Source organism: Momordica charantia (genome assembly GCF_013281855.1).
Source record: "Momordica charantia cultivar OHB3-1 chromosome 11 unlocalized genomic scaffold, Mcharantia_2.0 BLBB01000011.1, whole genome shotgun sequence".
In the NCBI taxonomy this organism is placed as follows: Eukaryota; Viridiplantae; Streptophyta; class Magnoliopsida; order Cucurbitales; family Cucurbitaceae; genus Momordica; species Momordica charantia.
The window spans coordinates 4,619,607-4,637,920 of record NW_028275159.1 but is presented as its reverse complement, the minus strand read 5'-3'; the positions used below and the strand labels follow the sequence as shown (position 1 = coordinate 4,637,920).

At 37.0% G+C, this 18,314-nt stretch overlaps 2 protein-coding genes across 5 annotated transcripts; both read left to right on the top strand.

Annotated features, from left to right (window-relative positions):
- The first annotated feature begins 9 nt into the window (after positions 1 to 9).
- Positions 10 to 12,762, top strand: ASG2 (transducin family protein / WD-40 repeat family protein). 4 transcript variants are annotated; one of them, XM_022278048.2, is made up of 20 exons: positions 10 to 636; positions 1,979 to 2,047; positions 2,295 to 2,372; positions 3,329 to 3,463; positions 3,566 to 3,667; positions 3,829 to 3,957; positions 4,532 to 4,647; positions 4,769 to 4,886; positions 5,163 to 5,268; positions 6,225 to 6,370; positions 6,455 to 6,622; positions 7,226 to 7,336; positions 7,559 to 7,670; positions 8,195 to 8,442; positions 9,308 to 9,398; positions 10,224 to 10,319; positions 10,417 to 10,487; positions 10,576 to 10,703; positions 11,495 to 11,618; positions 12,412 to 12,762. In XM_022278048.2, exons 1-19 carry the CDS (start codon positions 565 to 567, stop codon positions 11,574 to 11,576), a joined length of 2,178 nt encoding a protein of 725 aa, XP_022133740.1. In that variant the 5' UTR covers positions 10 to 564; the 3' UTR covers positions 11,577 to 11,618; positions 12,412 to 12,762. The 4 variants fall into 4 exon arrangements, 3 of the variants coding, with proteins under 3 accessions (XP_022133740.1, XP_022133732.1, XP_022133751.1); XM_022278040.2 differs by having other exon boundaries at positions 8,099 to 8,442; XM_022278059.2 differs by lacking the exon at positions 3,566 to 3,667 and having other exon boundaries at positions 8,099 to 8,442.
- A 1,255-nt stretch (positions 12,763 to 14,017) lies between these two features.
- LOC111008966 (transport inhibitor response 1-like protein) lies at positions 14,018 to 17,442 on the top strand. Its single transcript, XM_022281855.2, has 3 exons — positions 14,018 to 15,003; positions 15,379 to 15,880; positions 15,960 to 17,442. The coding sequence occupies exons 1-3, from the start codon at positions 14,435 to 14,437 to the stop codon at positions 16,740 to 16,742; spliced, it is 1,854 nt and encodes a 617-aa protein (XP_022137547.1). The 5' UTR covers positions 14,018 to 14,434; the 3' UTR covers positions 16,743 to 17,442.
- Positions 17,443 to 18,314: the final 872 nt, after the last annotated feature.

Genomic DNA, 18,314 nt, shown 5'->3' with positions numbered 1-18,314 from the left:
AGTTTATTTTATTATTATTATTTTTAGTTCAAATAAAGATCAGGCTTCAAACTTGTGGCAAATAACGATGAGATAAAATAACTTATTACAATCACCTGGGCCTTTAAGCCGTTCCACATAAGGTCCATATAATATCATATCATATGGGCCTTTTCGCCGATCCAAAGAAGACAAAATAGGCCTAGATCCATAGGCCCAAAACCGCCAATCAAACTCGCTAAAGCTATCCAATACCGCTCTTCCATTTAATTCCCTGTTAATTTCGAAGCCCGATCTTGAGTAGAAAGAGCGATGACATAAATTAAATATTAAAGGCTTTCTATTTTCGGTAAAAAAAAAGAAAAGAAAAGAAAAACCCGAAAATTTTTTAGTTATCTGTCACACGACCTTAATCTAATTCGCCCGTAGAGCTCTCTCTATATATTTATTTGGACAGACCTCAAGGACGGTTCTGAGCTCGGAGCGAGAAATTTTTAGAATGATCGGAACCTTCACTGCTGCAACAGCAGATTATCGGTCGGAGTTTGATCCGCGCTAGGGTTTCTCTGAGTTCTCTTTCATCTAATGGAGGAGTTCGCCTTTCACGATGGTAACGTCTGCGGTTTGCTCGACAGCAGGCACATCAACTTTCGTCAAGTATGTGTGATTATTACTTTGTTTTTCTTCTTCTTCGTTTTCTCCTGCCTTCTCATCGGGTTTGCATTCGTTCAACTTAGTGTGTCGAGTTCTTGAATTGTTTCCATGGATTGGATGTGAATTGTACGCGATTTTTATTCTGGAGCGTTCTTTGGTGAGGAGGAGATTGTGTAGGGTCTTGTGATTGAAGATATATCATTCGCCTTATTGGATTTAGTTGAATTTCTTTCTTGGAGGCGAAGTGAGAAATATATTGGTGCGAGATGAAGTATGAAGATTTTGGATTGTTTGAAAGCTGTTCGTGGACGATAAGCAATGCAATTTTGGTTCGGTCGATTTGAAATTATATGAAATTTTTTTGAAGCGACTCTCACTCGAGTGTGTCCTTTTTACTTCTTCGATCCTTTTAGCAAGATAATAGTAGCAAGTCTTTTAATTGTAATTATTATTTGTTTCCATTCTGACTCTTGACATTAGTCGCATCTCTTGATCGCTGCCTAGAGATATTCTTTTTGAAGTTTGTATAAGACGCAGCATTTTTCTGTTTTAATTACGAAACGGTGACAAAGAACGCGTCTGTATATAAAGAAAAATTGAAAAAACTTAGATCCTTTGGCATGAGATATGTTGCAGTTTGTATCTTTTGCATGAATTTCTGGATTGAACTCTCTTTTTATGTTCTCACTCTCATTTTCTTTTCTACTGAACACAGCGGAAAGAATAGTTTTGAAGATTAATGTAATCTTCATTCATCAATAAATATATAAGGAACTATCTGTATGAAAACCAGACTACATTTATACAAAGGTAGTGAGGAGGTCTAAGCTCCAAAGGAAAAGATGATCAGAATAGTTTTGAAGATTAATATAATCTTCATTCATCAATAAATATATAAGGAACTATCTGTATGAAAACCAGATTACATTTATACAATGGTAGTGAGGAGGTCTAAGCCCCAAAGGAAAAGATGATCAGAATAGTTTTGAAGATTAATATAATCTTCATTCATCAATAAATATATAAGGAACTATCTGTATGAAAACCAGACTACATTTATACAATGGTAGTGAGGAGGTCTAAGCTCCAAAGGAAAAGATGATCAGTAGTTATTTTCTTACTTTAGAGTTCCTGTCCGGCTTTTCTTTCTTGGTGGTTCATTTTACATGGTTTATGCTATTTTTCCAATGTTTACGAGGCACCGTTGGTTCCTGAAGGAAGGGAAAATTGTTATATGTTTTACTTACATTGAAACATAAGGTCTGCTTTATGGAATCTGCTTCTATAAAGCTTTTTATTTTTTCTTATGAATTTGTTTCATTTTTCAAGTCATTTATGTATGCAGGACTCCACATGTAATTTGCAGATGCACTCGTCATTCATCCAAAGACTCTCCCAGGAAAAGGAACTGGAGGTTGGCATGGATCTTAGTTTCTTTGCGTTGTGATTTTTTGTTTTTTTAACATTGTTCTTAAACACATTCTTTGTTGAAATCCTTTGGTGTTGCATGCTTTATGGTAAAAATTTATGCTTTACTTTATGTGAAAATATTGTTTCCTCCCTTACCTTACAGTTCCATCCTTCTTTGCTTTTTCTATCCTGTCAATTTTTAATTCTTTGTCTGTTAATAGAATATCCCCCCTCTCTCACTCTCTCTCCAGGGACACCAGGGGTGTGTTAATGCAGTGGCCTGGAATTCTAGTGGTTCACTTTTGATATCTGGATCAGATGATACACGGGTCAGCCAGTCTCCCTTCTATTTCAGTGACTTAATTATCTAGATCTACAGTAACATGTGGATGACTCAAGGTTTTGATTATGGATTATTATTATTTTTTATTATTTTTTTATTATTATTTTTTTCCGTTAGACTACGTGGAGTGGCCAGTGGGTACTAGGTAATTACTCTTGATGATCGGATCAATAAACCTGCACTTTGCATGAATTATTTGTGGCCCTCTATGAAAATGTATGAGTATTGTACACAATGGTGATCGTGATGAACATCGAGAGTTTCCTGTGGCAACAATTTTTGGATTAAACCAGTTTAAGATAATGATCCTCATCGTAATTTGTAAAGAAGAATCTTATGTATGCCAGTATGAATCTGACTCTATTTTTATGGAGGAAGGTGCCCTTTGTCGATGACTTTGCTCATATGGCATCTGGCAGCCATTGCAGGTGGTGGTGCATGGAGATTGAGTTAGAAAATGCCTAAAATATGAATCCCAAGTTAGTCAATATGCTTCATGTTGGATAAATCTTCAAATACCTAAAATTTGAGTTGAGAGTGTGGTGATATGTTTTCTAACAGCTGGATATCGAAAAAATAAACGTTTTTTCTACAAAATTTCTAAATATGATTAATTTAAAAACTCTTCAAAGTTCAAATTTGAGTTATCGGAGACATTCTATGGCAACTTTCACAGAATAGACCATCATGATGGAAGAATAGAGTTTTAGGACTTGATAATGAAAATATCATCAAAGAGATAGGCACTGGATATCTCATCTCATTTTTGTTGGAATTGGATGAAGTTAAAGTAGAAATGATAAATTGGTAATGAAGGTTTAGCATGCTTCTACCTTACCTGTTATGTATGTTTATATTGCACAATGCCTTGTATTGCTACATTCTCTGTTTGAAGAAAAATTATGTTTTCTGGAAGTTTTTGGTTAACTATGTATTTTGCAGATCAACATCTGGAGCTATTCTGGTCGAAAGCTATTGCACTCTGTGGATACTGGGCACTCTGCAAACATATTCTGTACAAAATTTGTTCCTGAAACTTCTGATGAGCTTGTGGTTTCAGGAGCTGGGGATTCAGAGGTAATATGCTATAGAGTGCTATACATTTTCTCATGGATGTTGATGCTTGTAGTTGAACTTTGCTTATGATTTGATTTTTTTGGGGGGCTTGTTTCTTAACAGGTGCGATTGTTTAATTTATCTCGCTTAAGTGGTCACGATGATAATGCCATAGCTTCATCGGCTTTGTATCAGTGTCACACCAGAAGAGTAAAAAAATTAGCTGTAAGAACCAAGAACCCAGTGGCAAATATATATGGATAATTTCTTCTACTAGAAGTAATGAAACAATTTATTTTTCATGAATGTTCAGGTTGTATTGTAGTCGATGTTGGTTAAAAAAGCCTGTTATTATTTTTATAATATTTGTCTGCTATTTATTTAAGGTCGAAATAGGAAACCCAAATGTAGTATGGAGTGCTAGTGAGGATGGAACTCTTAGACAACACGACTTTCGGGAGGGCATGTCTTGCCCTCCTGATGGATCTCCTCACCAAGAATGTCACAATGTTCTTGTAAGTTTTATTTTCTCTATGATTTTCTGTATCCTTCCATTCAATGAAACAAGTGATTAGAATCAGTTTTCTGTGTATTGACTAATCAGTTTTATCTACAATTGTTGTTTCATTTCCTTGCTATTTTGAGTTTCCCGATGGTTATTTAATGGGAAACAGCTAATGTTGGACAACTTATGTACTGATCATCATTTTTCCCCTATGAAACATATATATTTTTATCAACTTCAAGTGGCATGTCAGTTTGGCTATTATCCTAAAATTCCTTGCCCTTTGTGTCAGTGTTCAAGTGGACGTTGCAACAATACCGTTACTTTTTTTTTTCTTTTGGTGGTAGCGGGGGAGGGGTTAATTGTGGTGCTTGATTCAGCATACTATGTGTTGCAAGGGTTAATTCTATGCCAGCAGAAGTTTTATTCTGCTTACATGATTGTTAACAATGAACATTAAAGAAGCTTATTCAACATTATTTAAAATTTTGTATGTCTTGGCAACGATGATAGTTGATCACAACATATTTTTTTATTGGTATCAGTTATGTTGTTCATTGTTTTCTCATTAAGCTCATTGGCAGCTTGATTTGCGGTGTGGAGCAAAGAGGTCACTGGCTGATCCTCCAAGACAAACTCTTGCTCTAAAATCTTGTGACATTAGTTCCACCAGACCACATTTACTACTGGTTGGTGGAAGGTACTCTGCTATTTCTGACAATTTGCCTAGAGGAATCGTTTAACACACAAAAAAAAAAAAGCAAAAGCATATGGGCCAACCTGTTCCTGTTTCAATTTCTTTTGAATTTTTTGTAATGCAGTGACGCATTTGCACGGTTATACGATAGAAGGATGCTGCCACCCTTGTCTTCCAGCCAGAAAAGGATGTCGCCACCTCCTTGTGTTAACTACTTCTGTCCAATGCATCTCTCTGATCGGGTGAGTTTAAAACTGCATTTAATCTATCATTGTCAATGTCAATCTGGCAACAGCATATTATTATTGCTTGATTGGAAAAACATTATCGAGCATGTTGGTGTGAATGCTCTAGAAAGTCAATCTTAGTGTGTAAAAACCGTGATATAAAGACAGTTATTTTTGTCAATATGAATGGCAATGTCCCATATTGTGAATAACTCATGATCTTGATGCACATCTCATGTTCTTCATGGGCAAAATCAACCTTCTGAACTCATATTCTGTTTTTTTTTTAAGGTTCGCTCGAGTTTACATCTGACTCATGTTACTTTTAGTCCGAATGGAGAAGAGATCCTGCTTAGCTACAGTGGAGAACATGTATATTTGATGAATGTAAATCATGGTATCTTAATTCATCTTAAAATTTTAAGCTTCTTATGCACTTCATAGTCCCTATTTTTTGATATATTGTTTTACTGTTCTCGATAACTTCTTTTACCAGATTTATTTTACAGTTCAATATCATCCCATATAATGGTAGCTAAAGTTGATATATTGAGGTATATCTTACCTACATTTATGATTCTAGTGGCTTTGACAAGCTAGCTAATAAAGGGGCATTTGTTATGCAGTGATGACTAGAGGAGAATGGGCATGCTAAACCCCATGTTATTATTGGACATTGACATCTTAAACCCATATAACATAATTAATGTAAAAATTAATCACTTAACATATCTTCTTGAATTTTAATTATTCATTTTTACTTGGAAATAATTAAAATTACATTTAGTAGGAATTAACTTATTAATTTTTTTATTAGATAATGTTTTATTAGAACATATAAATTAACTTTATACAATTAGATAATTTATAAATACTGTATGGATCTTAGATAATAAATTAATCTATAACCTAATTGCATTTCCACATACCATATGCTGTCCTCCCCCCACGGTATACTCTTCACTGTAGTCAATTAACAGCCTAATGGTTACTAGGGCCAGACAAGAGAAGTAGTGCAATTACCCTATTTGTAACCGTTTAAATAAGATCAGTATTTGACCTTGGGAGGGTCGGAGTGTTAAATTATGGGAATTGATGGATTTTTGTCTTAAAGTTACTGTATCATGTTATTTTTGCTTTGCTTATGCACTTTGCAGGTATGATGGATGTTTTAGAACCAAGATTTGATGACTTCATAAGAAAGCACCATATTGTGAATTTTCTGTTTGAGTTTGCAATCGGTCTTTTCTTTATTTGTTAATCCAATTATTATATTTGTGAAACAATTTTTTTCAGATTTAATGTGTTTTGATTTAGTTTTTCTGAATAAAATATATATTTATTTTCCCACAGCTGGTCAAAATACGATGCAGTATACATCAGGAGATGTTTCTAAGTTAATGAGCTTCACTCCTATACTCAACGGGTTGGAGTTGCAGTATCCTATATCCAATTTCTCAAATGGTCTGCCTGTAAATTGTGGCGTTAATTCTTCAAAGGTGGGATTCCCAAACCATGGGCTGAATCGAAACAATGTTTTTACTTGAATGGTTCAAAGTTATATTCTGACAAGTATTTTTCAGCTTGATAAGTGCAGAAAATTATTACAAATTGCTGAAAAATGCTTGGAGGGTGGGAACTACTTTGGTGGAATTGAGGCGTGCAATGAAATTTTGGATGGACATGGTCGTAATATTGGGGTTATTTTTAAGCACGATTCATTATGCACCCGTGCTGCTTTATTACTCAAGGTTCTTTTTTGATATGTTAATTTTATTGCTTGAAGTTAAAATTCCATTTCAGATTTATGAGTTCCCGCCAATCTTTTGTCTCCCAATTTTTTGATATTTAGTACTACTAAAACACACACACACACATGTCTGAAGATTCCTTGAGAAATTCATACATTGTGGCTAGTGAAAGAAAGATGCTCTTTTGTTGCTGGAATATATTCCTCAAGGAGTCGATGCCTTTCTTCCTGAAGGAATTTCAAAATATCTTTAATCTTCGGAGGATTTTTTTGGAAATCTTTTACTCACTTGCAATTATTCACCATCTCTTGATCAAAATAAGTTGTTATAAGTTTAAAAAGGACCATTAGTTGTTGCGCTGTGGGTTGGGATAGAATAATTGCAACCTACGTTTGAGTTGCTACTTTGAAGTTGTTTCATCACGTTAATTTCCTTAGTCGGGAACATCCATGCTGATGTACTATTTTCCTGCTCTTTTTTATACTGTATATGCATTCAAGTTTAAGTGGAGGGATTCTTTTCCTTATTACTCTTCTTTTATATATTTTTGCATATTAGTATTTTCTCTGGTTTCTGATTAAAAAAGGTTAAAATCTTTTGCAGCGGAAATGGAAGAACGATGTTCATATGGCAATAAGAGATTGCTACAGTGCTAGGAAAATTGATCATTCCTCTGTCAGAGCACACTACTACATGTCTGAAGCTTTATCACAGGTAATTCTTCTGTCATTCTGTGTTTCTGCTTGCGCAAGTTATAATCATTCTGTGCTTTTACTACATGTCTGAAGTTTTTATTTTTTTAATTAATATTTTTTTCCCTTTAATGAAGATAACTCCTGAAGAAGTTGGATTCTCCTATCCAACTTCTGTAAATTGTTATCAATTGTAGTGAAGGATTCAATCCTTGTTTTCTTATTTCTCTTTCTTCTCTTGCAGCTGGGTAGACATAAGGAAGCCCTAGATTTTGCCTTTGCTGCTCAGTGTTTAGCCCCATCTAATCCTGAAGTGGCAGAGAAGGTGGAAAGTGTAAAGAGAGACCTCGCTGCAGGTAAATGATAATTTAAAACTTGCAATGTTATTTGTTTCATATTTATCTTGGAGTGGAGGTCTGGGACAGCTGTGTAATTGCACATCAAAATTTTTCCCAGTGGAGGATTGTGGGATCCAAATAAATGTATTACTGTCACAGTGTTGAATGGAAATAATTGATGAATAATAACCCCTTGATCATATTTTATGTAATTACAATGCATCTTGTATGCATGCTTAAAAAAAGCACTATGAGTCTATGACTATCAACCTATGTTTTAATTTTATTATAATTTGAAAATACCCAAGGTGATCCTTCTGTAGTTGTTTTTATGCGTAGATGAAAGGGTATTTAGTGGTGTTGTCAGCCTGTGTGAACGTTTTTGGATCTTGCTATTTTCATGCTCATTTTGGCTTTTGATTTATTTTATTTGATATTGTAACCAGCTGAATTGGAAAAATCAAATAAAGGCAATGATGGAGCTCTAAGATCAGCACCTTTAGGTGGAGTATTATCATTAAGTGACTTTCTTTACCGCTCAGATGCAAATAGTGATGTTTCACAAGATGGGCTGAGATCAGAAAGAGAAGACTCTGACTATGATGAGGAGGTCGAGCTGGACTTCGAAACCTTATCAGGTGATGAAGCCCATGATGTTGATTCCAACATTCTACATGGGAGTTTAAATCTTAGAATACATAGACGAGTTGATCCAGCGAGAGAAAGAGTTGGCGCAAATGGCTCCTGTGGGTCTCCTTCATCATCGCAAAATGATGGAATACTTTATCAGGTTCTAGTAATACTTGGCTTTCAAAATTTTCTAATGTCCTAATATGACTTCACTGGATTGAGAAGTATGCAAAATGGCACATGCTATGCATAATTCTGATCTGTTTTGTTTTGGTGTTTGAAAAATCACTATTGCTATTACTGTATTATGCATATCTTGGACTCATAGTTAAGAAATAAACTCAGTGCCACAGTAAAATTCTATATGAGTTATGATATCCTATCAAATTGGGACAGAGGTAAACTAGAGTTTCATAAGCAAAATAAGGTTTGGATTTGGCTGGCCAATTTTGATTTGTGAAGGGACTGTAAGTTCTTCCTCCTCTATGGTTTTTGTTAAAGAGTGTTGAAGAACTGGAGGGTGGGGAAGGCACACTTTTAAATTTTGGTTTCTCTGTTTCTTCAGATTTTCCCTGAAATACTAATTATCGTCCATCACTTTATGTGATTATGAGATGATTACATTGTCCAAGCTGATTGATGCCCCCACCTTGGGAAAATGCCAAAAAACTGACAAGAAAAAGTGACTTGTTTCATATGGATACTTATATGGAATAAGGAAAGAAATGCAATGCAGTGATTATTGGAGTTGTTCAAGTCTTCCAGAAATTATTTGAAGCAAGGAGATACTACTTGCTCGCTGGCAAATTAGCTATTTTAAACAAGAGTTTTCAAAAGTAGCCACCTGTTTTGATAGTCTAAGTAGAATTTCACATGATATAAGTTATTCAGGAACCAACTACAATCTTTTGCTGTCAGAATCTTTTTTTTTTTTTTTTAATTTGACTATTATTTGCTTTTGTATGTTTACCTTTAGTTAATGATTTTCTTCATTCGGAGTAAGATTTATGTTATATTACATGCAGCCGGAGCCTGTCATTGATATGAAGCAAAGATATGTTGGTCATTGTAATATTGGAACTGATATTAAACAGGCTAGTTTTCTCGGGCAAAGAGGTATTCGCTGAAGCATGGATTTGATAAATTGCATTGCAAGTTGATAAAATTTTAGATTCATGCTACCTGTCCCGTATTGATTTTTTATGCCATGGTTGATTGTCATTACGAATCAATTTTTTTAGAGATGGGAATGGTTCTCCCAAGTCACAAGATAGTTGTTTCCTTGTTCTAAGTTACATTAGTGGTTTCAATTTCGTCCTTGTACTTACAAAAGTTTTATTTTCATCCTTATATTTGCCCTCCGTCCCTCTCTTTTTCCTCAAAAAGTTTGGAATTCCTCTTCCTCCGAACCTCACAAAGCATAGCTTTTGTAGCAACTTCCAAGGGATATGGTCCTTTTGTGTTCGTATGTCTGTACCTGCTATTATTCATATGATAATGAAATCTTTACCTGGAAATGAATGCAGAATGATTAGATTGAGTTTTACTGTAAATGATGGTATAGTAACGTTATAGTTTCGGTTGAACTACGACATCGTGTTTGTGCTAATCTTTAATCAGGGAAGAAAGATGAGGGGAAGATGGGTTGTAAGATATAATTGCCAATTTTGGGTTTTAATAATTAGCATATAGGCTAATTGGGGTGTGTTTCTTAATTTTCAGCAGATGTATTTTGTCTTTTGCCTTGTTTTTTTCTATTTTATTGTAGCTTTCTTAGTGAAATTCACTATTTCGAGAGTTTGTTTCCTTCAACATTGAATTATCTTTTCATTAATTCAACGACGTGGAGTTGTTCTTGTTGAAAAAAATAATTAGCATATGGGCCGTCAAGGAATACTGATGACAATTTCTATGTTGATCTCTATAAAATGATTTTTCCAGGTGAATATGTGGCCAGTGGAAGTGATGATGGTAGATGGTTTATTTGGGAAAAGGGAACTGGTAGACTGATCAAAATACTTTTTGGAGATGGAGCTGGTAAATGATGTCGCATAATTTGAAAGATGAATTGTTTTCATTTAACTGAAACCGAAACCGAAATTGAAATGGTACAAAACCTCATACATCTTTTCAGTTGTGAATTGCGTGCAATGTCATCCATACGATTGTGCTATCGCTACTAGCGGGATCGACAATACCATAAAGGTAAGCATGACGAAATGTAGTATATCTGTATATGATTGAAGTGACCGTGATTGATCTCGGAGTTACTGATGGTCCTCCCCCCTCCCAGCTATGGACTCCCACTGCTCCAGTCCCATCAATTGTAGCCGGTGGAGCAGTCGGACCGCAGGCCTCCGATGTGTTGACTGCAATGGAAAACAATCAGCGCAGACTCTGCCGTAATAGAGAAGCCATACTGTAAGCGGCACGGATTCCTTAACCCTCATAAAATATGTTGACTTATTATTATCTACCAGAAAGCTTAAAATATTCATGGCTTGGTATATTGCAACGTTTTGTTTCAGGTTCTGAGGTTATTTGATTTTGTTCTAATTTTAATTTCTAGATGCCTGATGATGATCTTAAATGTACCTATCCATTTTTAGAAATGATATGTGAGTACGTAGACACAGCTTAAACACACCTAAACTGATCCCACGACATAACACGTAAGGCCTCCAACCCTTCAATTACAAACGGCATTTTGGACCCTTCTTCCAAACTCCCTTTACTTTTTCGCTCGCTCCACTAGTTATCTTTCAATCTCACCACTCTTTTCTCAACTTTTTGGGAGGTGAGAGGCCCCAGAGGAAATTTGGGATATTATTAGATTTAATTCCTCCCTATGGATACCAGTTTTGATGGTTTTTTTATAATTATCAATTAGGTATTATTCTTTTGGATTAGGATCCCTTGTGTTGGACTTGTATTTTTTTTGTATGTCCTTTATATATTGTTTCATTTGATCCTACTGAAACTCGGTTTCTTGTTTAAAAGAAGTTATTTTAACTATCTTGTGTATAAGTTGTCCTAATTGTATCACATATGACATTAAAAGTCATAAGAACTTCAGTATGTATCTCTACGCAGAATTTCACCAACCCCATAACATTATCTAATATGTGGAAACCTTTCCCCTAGATCAAGTTTGTCGTATTATTTTTCCACATTTCTTTTCATAACTGAAGAACAATTAAATTTATGTGCAGGCCGTTTGAAATTTTGGAACGGTTTAGGATGCACGATTTCTCAGAAGGAAGCCTTCATCCATTTGAATGTGCTCAGAGTTGATACATAGTTCTTTTTTGTTGTTGTTAATATGCAGTCACGCAGGTAAGTGGTATAATGCACACATTTCTCAAAGTTTTTTTTTTTAGTTAACCTCTCTTGAGAGAGCTTTTAGTAGTTCATGTGCAATCATAGCATAATAGAGGATTCCTCTGAGCTCTCACACGTACACAAGGAAGCAATCACAATTCATAATTTCCCATCATGTTCCCTTGGTGCACCACTGTTGGCATCTTATTAGTTGTACTCTGATACTGACCTCCACACACACCCCCATACATCTACCGTGCAATTATACACAGGAAAATTTTTGGTACTACATGAATATGAAAAATATTCAAGCTACTACCATAAGTTTAGGCTAGGTCAAAAACATTTTAGAATAATGTGGGGCCTATAAGCCCTCAAGCTATAGCCCGGTTGGTAAAGGTTTGGGGTCTCTTGGTCATACTGGCTTAGAGATCTCAAGTTTAAACCTTCGTGAACTTAATGTCAAATACCCTTGATGTCTCATACACTCGGGTCTCGGGATGAGTGCGGGTACCTCTGGGTATAGGGTGCGACTTTTAGTCATAAAAAAAATAAAAATAAAAAATAATAAAATAATAATATGAGATCTATAAAATAAAACAAGACATTAATTAATTATGCACCTAAATATTAAGAGAGAAGGGGTAAACATTTGGAGTACTAGATTTTTTCTTCTTCACCACAATTTGATTTTTTATTGAACTTTGGATAGCTTTTTGTTTGTTGACGCTTTATAAATTATGTACATCTGTGACTATATTTACATTCGATTTTTGTTGCTCTTTCTTTTTCTTGGTTTCTTTGGCAGAAATCGGAGTAGTTATAGGTGGTGAGTAGCGGGTAGCACCGAACATATCCTTCAGCAGACTCCTATAAGTTGAGATGAAACGTTGATAAGTTCAAGTTCATAATATAGAACATTTACCATCCAAGCTACTACTTTTAGAGGTGTTATTTTCATTTGTTTTCTTTTTGCTGTGTAAATTATTGTAAATTTCTATTTTCTGCATTCCCTCTCTTTAATAACTTGTTTTCCATCACAATATTTTTCTTTTCTTCTATATGTGGTGATGTTAATGTTATGTACAGAATAAGATGAAGCTGGCAAATCAGCAGCCCTCGAACATGTATAGTATATGTCTCTACGCTCTATTTTCCAGTTTCCATTGTGTACATATTTGTTTATAGAGTTCTAAATTTGTCTTAAAAAAACTATTCAGTGCTTGAGATTAAACAAGAGAAATTGAATTAACTACTTATGCGTCTAATTGGAAATGTTACTCTTAGGAATAGCAACCATCAATAACGATAGTTTGATTGTTGACTAGATAATTCAATTTAAATATCTAATTAGAGCACACTACGTCTATAAAAGATATATATATATACTGGATAATTCCAAAATAACAAATAAAAAATGAATAAATCTAAAAAAATAAAAACTATTAATAGTAATAGTTTAAAGTAGCCCTTTATTTGAAAACAAAACAAAGTGGGCCCTACTCAACCGTGACTTGCTACAATGATAGGGCCAATGTTGCTTGACCTTTGCTGGGCTTTGTCATTATGCCGCCCGTAGGCCCACCGGCTTATGGACTTACCTGTGATTTCCGTACAATGTCCTCTCTCTAAATTTACATGTATATACGTATTTAGTTTCTTGATGCTATTATATATTTACACACTTTTTTAAAACTAGATCAACATGTAATAAGTAATTTGAACTTATTTAGAAATTTGCTTTAGTGAAAATATTCTTTTTAAAAAGACAATTATAACGTTACCTGAAATTTAAACACATATCTGGCTTATTTTAACAGAATTTTTGCAAAAAATAGTCAAACAATTAAAATAATTACATAACTAAATCAATATGTAATAGCAAACAGGTTTTGTCTTCAAAATATGAATCGAAAACAGGTTTTGTATGTTTCACCCTCAACTCTTGCCCTAGTCTATACCAGAATAGGCCCATGGGCCCTAGAATATTTAGGGCTTCACTCCCACTTAATTGATTAAAATATCTTATCAGATTAAAAAGTTGGATATTTTATCTGCAGCTTGAATTCAAACCGAAAAAAAAAAAGCTGCGTATACGTACCTGTACCTTCAAAGAGTACGGAAGAGTGCGTATTGGAATTCACCTGAGAATTCTACATTTACAAATATATACGAAACCCTGCAGCAGATTCTCACACCTGATTTGACACTCTCACTACTCACTACTAGTCTACACTACTCACAAAAATAATTATTTCAATTTCAACACGTATTCGCTTAAATCCAAATGTAATCATTCTAAAATCACAAGTCAAACAGTAAAGGGTATCCAATTACGATTTATGCGTATCTGTGTACTGTAAATTCTTCCAAGTTTCACGTATCTTTCATTTCTTATATTGTATGTCCATGTTTTCTTTTGGGCTTTCGGAGGAAAATGGTAAAAGTAAGCAGTGAGATGAAAGGACAAGATTGTTGAGGGAAACCCCCAAATAATAGAGCAGAGCAGCTGTGTGGGAACCCATTAGGGAGGAGAGAGGAGAGAGGAGAGAGGAGAGAGGAGAGAGGAATCCCAATGCCCAGAGATACAGACAGATGAGCCTACTGTTCACACTCCATTGTCCGTCCTTGTGATCTGTTACACTAATCCCTCCAAACCACCATATCATTTCTTCTCTCTCACATCCCATTTTGATTTTCCAGACCCGGCTTCATTCACTTCCATGATCTGATCGGGAATTTGCCTTTTCTCTTCAGTAGAAATCAGAAGAAAAGAGGGGATTTTGAGTTAGTGGAGTTTGAGTTATCACGTGAGAGTGGAGCTAGCAGAAATGTCTGAAGACGACGATCGCCCCCCACCTGTGGATCTGAGTACTGACGCCGCCGCCGCAAACAAAGTCCGGAATTTTAGCGGCGGTTCCGATGAAGGTGGCGAGGGGTCCGGCTCCGCCGAGAACATCCTCCACAATGTTCTGGAGAACGTGCTCCACTTCCTGACCTGCCGCCGCGACCGGAACGCGGCGTCCCTCGTCTGCAAGTCATGGTACCGTGTGGAAGCCCTCACCCGATCCGATCTCTTCATCGGAAACTGCTACGCCGTCTCCCCACGCCGCGTGATGACCCGGTTCAACCGGGTCCGGTCCGTGACGATCAAAGGGAAGCCCCGGTTCGCGGATTTCAACCTGATGCCGCCCAATTGGGGCGCCCATTTCTCCCCATGGGTGGCGGCCATGGCCAAGTCCTATCCTTGGCTCGAGATAATCTATTTGAAGCGCATGTCCGTCACTGACGACGATCTCGCGCTGCTGGCCGACTCCTTTCCTGCCTTTAAGGAGCTCGTTTTGTTTTGCTGCGAAGGCTTTGGCACCAGTGGTCTTGCTGTGGTTGCCTCTAGGTGCAGGTACGCCCCCACATTTCTTCTTCTCAATATTGTGAGCTTTGGATTCTGATGATTCCTTGAATGTGCACTTTCAAACGAAACCGGTCGGAGAGGACTTGACACCTCTAGGTCATATGACCTAGAGATCTCAGGTTTGGAATTCTGGGCGAGCTTAATTAATACCAAAAATCTTTGAGGTCTCTTGGGTTTGGGACTTGGAAAGGTGTGGGTGGCTCTGAGTATGGGGGAGCAAAGCTCGACTACCAGTTCTAAAAAACAATGTACCTTTGTTAGCGTGTCTCTAGGGATCAATGTTTGAATCTGTATGCTTTTAAATCCATATCCATTTGGGGGTGGTTTTTCAGTTCAACTTAGGCTGTTTGATTTATCTTTCAGGCATCTTCGAGTTCTTGATCTAATTGAATCTGACGTCACAGATGATGAAGTGGATTGGATATCTTGTTTCCCAGAGAAGGAAACTTGTCTTGAGTCTCTGGTTTTTGATTGTGTAGAATGTCCCATTAATTTCGAGGCATTGGAGATGTTGGTGGGTAGATCCCCATCGTTGAAGAAACTTGGGGTGAATCGTTACGTTTTGCTTGGGCAGCTATACCGTTTGATGATTCGGGCTCCACATCTTACACATCTCGGAACTGGTTCGTTCGGTACATCTGAGGCTGTGATTCAGGGGGGATCAGAGCTGGACTATGGCTATGCTTTTGCCGCTTGCAAATCCTTAGTTTGTCTCTCTGGATTCAAGGACATTTTTCCTGATTACCTACCATGTATCTATCCAGTTTGTGCTAATCTCACAACTCTGAACTTGAGCTATGCAAATATAACTGCTGAACAACTCAAACCAGTTATAAGTCACTGCCACAAGCTCCAGACTTTCTGGGTATGTGAACTTTGGGTAGATGTGCCTAATTGGGAGGAAATTTGGCATGTAGAGCTTACCTTTTTACTTTGCATTGCAGGCTCTTGATTCGATATGTGACGAAGGACTTCAGGCTGTTGCTTCGACTTGCAAGGAATTGCGAGAACTCAGGGTATTCCCCATTGATGCTCGAGAACATGGTGAAGGCCCCATTTCCGAAGTGGGCTTCCAGGCAATATCTGAGGGTTGCAGGAAATTGGAATATATTCTCTACTTTTGCCAGACAATGACCAACGCAGCTGTTGTTGCTATGTCACAGAACTGCCAAGATCTTGTGGTGTTTAGGTTGTGTATTATGGGTCGACACCAGCCAGACCACAAAACAGGAGAACCCATGGACGAAGGATTTGGTGCCATTGTTATCAACTGTAAGAAGCTCACCAGGCTTGCCATATCTGGACTATTAACCGATCGTGCTTTCAGCTACATCGGGAAGTATGGAAAACTGGTACGCACCCTATCGGTGGCTTTTGCTGGAAACAGTGATTTGGGATTGAAATATGTGCTAGAGGGCTGTCTTAGATTGCAAAAACTTGAGATTAGAGATAGCCCTTTTGGCGATGCAGCCTTGCGATCTGGTTTACATCATTACTATAATATGAGATTCCTCTGGATGTCAGATTGTAAACTGTCTCGCGAAGGCTGCCAAGAGGTTGCCACAGCAATGCCTCACTTAGTGGTTGAAGTGATGAGGAATGATATTGAGGAGATGGATAACCATCTTCAGGTGGAGGATATGGAGAAGCAGGTTCAGGTGTTATACATGTATAGATCTCTTGAAGGGCCGAGGGACGATGCTCCAGAATTTGTAGACATCCTATAGAATTTTAGGTTCCCTATTATTTCAACTGGTCGAGCGAGATCACACTGTTGTGCGGGAAGGTCTAATATTTATTACTGCAGGAAGGTTCCTGTCTCCCCCCGAACAAAGTTGAGCATCTGTTTATTGGATCAGGAACACCGCAGCGGAATTGAAGTCAAATTTCTAGAATGGAGCATATTTCTTCTGGGGTATGGGACTTCCTATGCGATTCGTCAGGCTAAACATTCTTGTCATATCAGTATTTTTCTAATTCTTAATGTTTCTCCAAATCTGCATTCCGTAATTGTAAACAAGAGAGGTTAGAGAGGGCAGGGGTCGTAGAGCTGCATCAAAAGCTTTGCTAACACTTGTGGATCTTGTCGTCTATCAAATTCAGATTGAACTTTAAAACATTGGAGGGTCAATCGACTAAGAGATCCAAGAACAAGATCCTTTCTCTACGGTGATCGGCAGCAGGGGGATTGCAGGTAATCAGTCTTACAAGGAACCTTAGTTCGTCTCGATTCATATGGTAGATGGTTTAGGCCATTGATGAGAGAATGAAAAACCGAGTAGGATTCTTCTCTTTCCTCAAATGATGATGTTTTTTCTTTGTTTTCTAATCAGAGGGACTGGTGTAGTGTAGCAGCTGTTGTGGAGTTTATTATTGTTATTTATCAGCAAATGTGAGATTGGTAATAAATGCTAAAATATTCATGAACAGGATTCTCATATGCTAGCTAATGGTACTGTCTATGCTTTAATTTTGGCGTCCTTGATTTGGATATGAATTGAGAGTGATGTGGCCATTGATGGCCATGGGGAAGGTGTTGAACAAGTACAACTTGGAGGTCCCTCTCCCCTCCTTTCTCTTTTTTCTTTCTTTTTTTTTTTTAATACCCAGTGTCATCATGCCTACCCCAAAACTCGAATTTGAGAGACATCAAAAATACTTTTGACCGGAAGATTTGAACTTGAGACTTCCGGAACCTGACCTGTTTTCTCCTTTGAAGTTGAAATTCTATTTTCTCCTTTGAAGTTGAAATTCTATTTTCTCCTTTGAAGTTGAAATTCTATTATGTGAGATTGTTGAGAAGCTTAGATGAGGGTTGGTTGGTGTTGCTGAATAGTAAAGTTCGAGAGTGTATTGGCAGTTTCCAAATAGGATCAGTGTAGGGTCAATGATTTGATGATTTGTCACATCCCCTGAGTTTGCGTTTTAAAGGAGGCTGGGTCTCGAAGGAGTTAAAAGCAAAGCTATCATCAAAGTGGGTTGTGACTGTGCGTCTGTGGCATTGAATGTGTGGGGAACCAAAGCTGAGGCTTTGCTTTCTTGTCTAACCTTATGTTGTCCAACCAAGTTGGCAACAGCCTATGTTTTCCTTACCCTTTTACCACATCATGAACATCGGGGTTGGGGGGAGGTTGAATTGCTAAAGGATAATGGAACTCATGCCAATTGCTTTTCCTTCATCCACAAAATCCTAATCACATTATAACTAATCCCCAGCTAATTTGTTTGACACATAATAATATAGGCAGAACAACAAAAATATCCTCGTTTGGTTGAGCTATGTTTAGATTCTCATTTTC

Coding starts and splice junctions, on each gene's coding strand:
- LOC111008966 (XM_022281855.2), top strand. CDS start 14,435: ATGTCTGAAGACGACGATCGCCCCCCACCTGTGGATCTGAGTACTGAC. Junction 15,004..15,378: donor GTGGTTGCCTCTAGGTGCAG/GTACGCCCCCAC, acceptor TTTATCTTTCAG/GCATCTTCGAGTTCTTGATC. Junction 15,881..15,959: donor ACAAGCTCCAGACTTTCTGG/GTATGTGAACTT, acceptor TTTGCATTGCAG/GCTCTTGATTCGATATGTGA.
- ASG2 (XM_022278040.2), top strand. CDS start 565: ATGGAGGAGTTCGCCTTTCACGATGGTAACGTCTGCGGTTTGCTCGAC. Junction 4,648..4,768: donor TTACTACTGGTTGGTGGAAG/GTACTCTGCTAT, acceptor TTTGTAATGCAG/TGACGCATTTGCACGGTTAT. Junction 6,371..6,454: donor GTGGCGTTAATTCTTCAAAG/GTGGGATTCCCA, acceptor AGTATTTTTCAG/CTTGATAAGTGCAGAAAATT.